This window comes from Glycine max, chromosome 11 (assembly GCF_000004515.6).
Source record: "Glycine max cultivar Williams 82 chromosome 11, Glycine_max_v4.0, whole genome shotgun sequence".
Classification (NCBI taxonomy): Eukaryota; Viridiplantae; Streptophyta; class Magnoliopsida; order Fabales; family Fabaceae; genus Glycine; species Glycine max.
In genome coordinates this window covers 3,483,842-3,486,187 of record NC_038247.2, presented here as the reverse complement: position 1 = coordinate 3,486,187, position 2,346 = coordinate 3,483,842, and the positions used below count along the sequence as shown (strand labels likewise).

The following is a 2,346-nucleotide window of genomic DNA, read 5'->3' as shown; positions in this document are numbered from 1 at the left end:
TTAGACATAATATTGTAATTAATTATACTTATATAATGAATTTTATCTCACAAGAATTTTTATTATATCTGTATAATTAATTGGGATAAAATGACGTATTATTTTTCATGATTTACCCACAGGCATCATGATATATGTATAATTTGTCGATTTTATCATAAAGTAAAAATTTACGATAGAAATTAAATTATTTTCATATTGTACCCGTAAAGCATGAATATTAAGCAAATAATTTGATTATTCTATCATAAGGTTTAATTGTTTCTTATTGAATTAAAAATTTAGCCCACAGGCAATTTTTATGTCACAAGATTCAATTTTATGGTATGTTTACATTGGTAAAAGATACAATTAAGATTAGTATGCCTCAAATTTTGACATAAGCCTTTGAATTTTGCAGCTTCTCAAACTATTAATTTTTCTGATATTCAATGTGATGTTCCCGAACTCAAAGGAGATAACTATAAGATATGGAAGGAGAGAATTCTTTTACAATTGGGGTGGATGGACATAGATTATGCTATAAGGAAAGACGAACCACCTGCAATCACAAATGAAAGTAGCCCAGCTGACGTTGCGCTATATGAGCGGTGGGAACGATCCAACCGGCTCAGCGTGATGTTCATTAAGACTAAAATCTCGGCTGGGATACGTGGTTCTGTTGACCAGCATGAAAAGGTCCGAGACTTGCTTAAGGCCATTGATGACCAGTTCATCACTTCAGATAAGACTTTAGCAAGCACCTTGATCATGAAGTTTTCTTCTCTTCGGCTCACCAGTGTGAAAGGTGTGCGTGAGTACATCATGAAAATGCGAGATATTTCAGCTCAACTTAAGAAACTAGAGGTTGATATGTCTGAGTCCTTCCTAGTGCATTTCATTTTGAACACCCTTCCGCATGAATATGGGCCATTTAAGATTTCCTACAACACACATAAAGATAAATGGTCTATCAATGAATTAATGACCATGTGTGTTCAGGAAGAAGAAAGGCTTGTAATGGAGATGGGTGAGAGTGCACTACTGACTACTGCTTATAGGAAGAACAAAGCAATTAAGTCTCAAGCTTATCAGAAGGGGAATGGTAAAATACCACCTCAAGCTGATATTAAGAAGGTGGCAAAGTGTTTCTTTTGCAAGAAGAAGGGACACATGAAAAAGAATTGCCCCGGATTCCAGAAATGGCTTGAGAAGAAAGGTAAATCAATCTCATTAGTATGTTATGAATCTAATATGGTTAGTGTTAATATTAACACCTGGTGGATTGATTCTGGATCTACTATTCATATTGCAAATTCTTTACAGGGTATGCAAAACCTAAGGAAACCAGTGGGAAGTGAGCAAAGCATTTTATCAGGCAATAAGCTAGGCTCACATGTGGAGGCCATTGGAACTTGCATTTTGACTTTAAGTAGTGGCTTTATTTTAAAATTAGAAAGGACTTTTTATACCAAGTTTTTCCCGAAACTTGATTTCTATTTCAAGGCTTGTACCGTTTGGATATTCCTTTAATTTCAAAGACACATCATTTGAGTTATTTTATAATTCTGAATGTGTTGGGAATGGTATATTGTCTGATGGTATTTATCTTCTTGGTTTACAAAATAATGCCACTTATAGTTCTATGCATGTTCAAACTGGTATTAAAAGGTGTAATATTAATGAGAATTCCTCTATGTTATGGCACCGGAGATTAGGACATATCTCCATTGAGAGGATTAAAAGGTTAGTGAAAGATGGGGTACTCAATACTCTAGATTTTGCTGACTTTAAGACTTGTATGGACTGCATTAAGGGTAAGCAGACCAACATGTCTAAGAAAGGTGCTAATAGGAGTTCAAGCATATTAGAAATAATTCATACTGATATTTGTTGTCCAGATATGGATGCACATGGTCAGAAATATTTTATCACCTTTATAGATGATTATTCACGATATATGAATGTTTATTTGCTTCATAACAAATACGAAGCATTGGATGCCTTCAAAGTCTTTAAGGCTGAAGTTGAGAACCAATGTGGCAAGCAAATAAAAATAGTGAGATCAGATAGAGGTGGAGAATACTATGGCAGGTATACTGAGAATGGACAAGCACCTGGTCCCTTTGCAAAGTTCCTTCAAGAACATGGGATTGTTGCCCAATACACTATGCCTGGTTCTCCGAATCAGAATGGTGTGGCAGAAAGAAGGAACCGAACATTATTGGACATGGTGCGGAGTATGCTTAGCAACTCCAATCTTCCTAAATCCTTGTGGGCTGAAGCACTAAAGACGGCAGCGTATATATTAAATCGTGTTCCAACCAAGGCTGTCCCAAAGACACCTTTTGAGTTATTTAAAGGTTG

General features: G+C 35.6%; 1 protein-coding gene across 1 annotated transcript; it reads left to right on the top strand.

The window, feature by feature from the left end:
- The first annotated feature begins 409 nt into the window (after positions 1-409).
- LOC106795110 (uncharacterized) lies at positions 410-1,702 on the top strand. Its single transcript, XM_014763667.3, has 2 exons — positions 410-1,198; positions 1,306-1,702. Exons 1-2 carry the CDS (start codon positions 505-507, stop codon positions 1,338-1,340), a joined length of 729 nt encoding a protein of 242 aa, XP_014619153.1. The 5' UTR covers positions 410-504; the 3' UTR covers positions 1,341-1,702.
- Positions 1,703-2,346: the final 644 nt, after the last annotated feature.

Excerpts from the sequence above, each read along its gene's own strand:
- LOC106795110 (XM_014763667.3), top strand. The coding sequence starts at position 505 with ATGGACATAGATTATGCTATAAGGAAAGACGAACCACCTGCAATCACA. Across the intron at positions 1,199-1,305 it reads GAAATGGCTTGAGAAGAAAG|GGTATGCAAAACCTAAGGAA; the intron begins GTAAATCAATCT and ends AATTCTTTACAG.